At 34.3% G+C, this 1,741-nt stretch overlaps 1 protein-coding gene across 1 annotated transcript in view; it reads left to right on the top strand.

Moving 5' to 3' along the window:
* Positions 1 to 848: 848 nt before the first annotated feature.
* LOC108689937 overlaps positions 849 to 1,741 on the top strand; it is a 1,688-nt gene continuing 795 nt past the window's right edge. The window contains exon 1 of the mRNA XM_018196932.1: positions 849 to 1,055. Within this exon, the coding sequence (XP_018052421.1) occupies positions 849 to 1,055 (207 nt within the window). The remainder of the gene's footprint in view (positions 1,056 to 1,741) is intronic.

Raw genomic sequence — 1,741 nt, 5'->3', positions numbered from 1 at the left:
GCACCCCCCCCCCCCCCCCCGTCCCCCTCCCGGTCTCGGTCGCAATGGATCCACGAAAAAAAAAAGTCGTTTTTAATCTCTCGTCGCGCCCCAATAACGCGCGTTACCAATAACCTCTCATCGCAACCACCCTCGCGACTCTTTAAGAAGCGGAAAACGATATAGCGATTCGATCCACGTACATGCAGCGATACACTTTGGAATCTTTGTAAGAAAAACCGTGCATGTCTTTACAGAATGATTACGGATGTTTGAAAATCTCACTTCGATACATATTTTACAGAGAGAGAGAGAAAGAGAGAGAGAGAGAGAGAGAGAGAGAATAATCACTCTTATTTCAAAACGATTGATGCTACACCTGTTGAAGATGTTGTTTTTTCTAGCACATCCTACATAACAAATGAGATATACTCGCGTGTATGTTTTCTCAATCTCAATTTGAAATTATTTCAGTAGACGTTATCAGTGCTATTTATGTCTTGTTCTATCTTTATCGTAATTTATTAAAACGCAAAACAAGAATAAAAAGCGCAACAAAACAAATAGTACATCGAATGTATCCTTGGTATTTCTTTTGTTTGAATTATTATATTTATAAAAGAGAAAAAGAGAGAAAGAGAGAGAGAGAGAGAGAGAGAGAGAGAGAGATTGGACAAGTGTCATCGGAAGCATTTTAATCCCGCCTACGCAAAAACATCATGCATGTTTAATTAATTGACGGCGCGAGGCGATAATCGTCTTATTGGTGAGTTTAGCATCTGTCTGTTTAGCATACTGAAAACTTTTGTTTCATTATCCTCGCAGACTTTCGGCGTGTTGCATCTTCGAATCGAAAATTGCTGTCGAATATGAAGAAGGGAATTCTCTTGGTAATTGCCCTTTCTGTCGCGACTTATGTCGATGGCAGAGTTTATTACCTGAAGAATCTAGATGATACGCGAGACAACAACGCGATTTATCCGATCGAAGAACAGCAGGCTTCTCGCGATCTGGATCTGTCTTTCTCCGCGGGAGATTCCCTTGAGAACGAGAATGTCATATCTCCGACTAGAAAGGTCAGTAAACGTTCAGAAATTCTATAATCGGAAAGCTATTCTATAATCGAAAACGAATAAAAGAATATGCTAAGGTCACAAAGTCTCAAGTGTGCGTTAAAATTAATTTTTCGTATCTTTTTCGTGATTTTCAGGATTAGAAAGGAACGTCGTTATCATTATCGTTATTTTTTTCAATACCGATTGTGTATTTTTTTTCTATCTGTAACGATAACGATAACGAATTCAGTTGTTATACTTAAAATCTCTATTATCTTTATATCAATTATATCTATTCGATACATTACATTATTCTTGATTGAATAGAAATATTTTGTTTTAATAAAAATTTAAATGTTATAAAAAAATATTATATACTTTTTATCTTAGATTGCATTCCAATTGCAGTCGTTGTCAATACTGAAAATTTGTTGTGCTTATATACACGTGTAACGTAAACTATATAAATTTGCAGTACTAGCAGTAAATAGACTCTATGTACTCTTGATAACGACGTTAATGTTTATAAAACAACAACACGTGTAATGAAAGCTTGATTGTATAACAAAGTATGGATTATTAATTGTAAAAATTGTAAAATTTGATATCTTATTCTTTAACATTATGAAAAAGTAATAAAAAAACAGGGCTCGGTCGTATTTCAAATAAATTTATTGAAAATATATATTTTAATATATATTTTAAAA

This window comes from Atta colombica, unplaced genomic scaffold (genome assembly GCF_001594045.1).
Source record: "Atta colombica isolate Treedump-2 unplaced genomic scaffold, Acol1.0 scaffold105, whole genome shotgun sequence".
Lineage (NCBI taxonomy): Eukaryota > Metazoa > Arthropoda > Insecta > Hymenoptera > Formicidae > Atta > Atta colombica.
The sequence above is the reverse complement of the archived record's forward strand: the minus strand, read 5'-3'. Positions and strand labels throughout refer to the sequence as shown.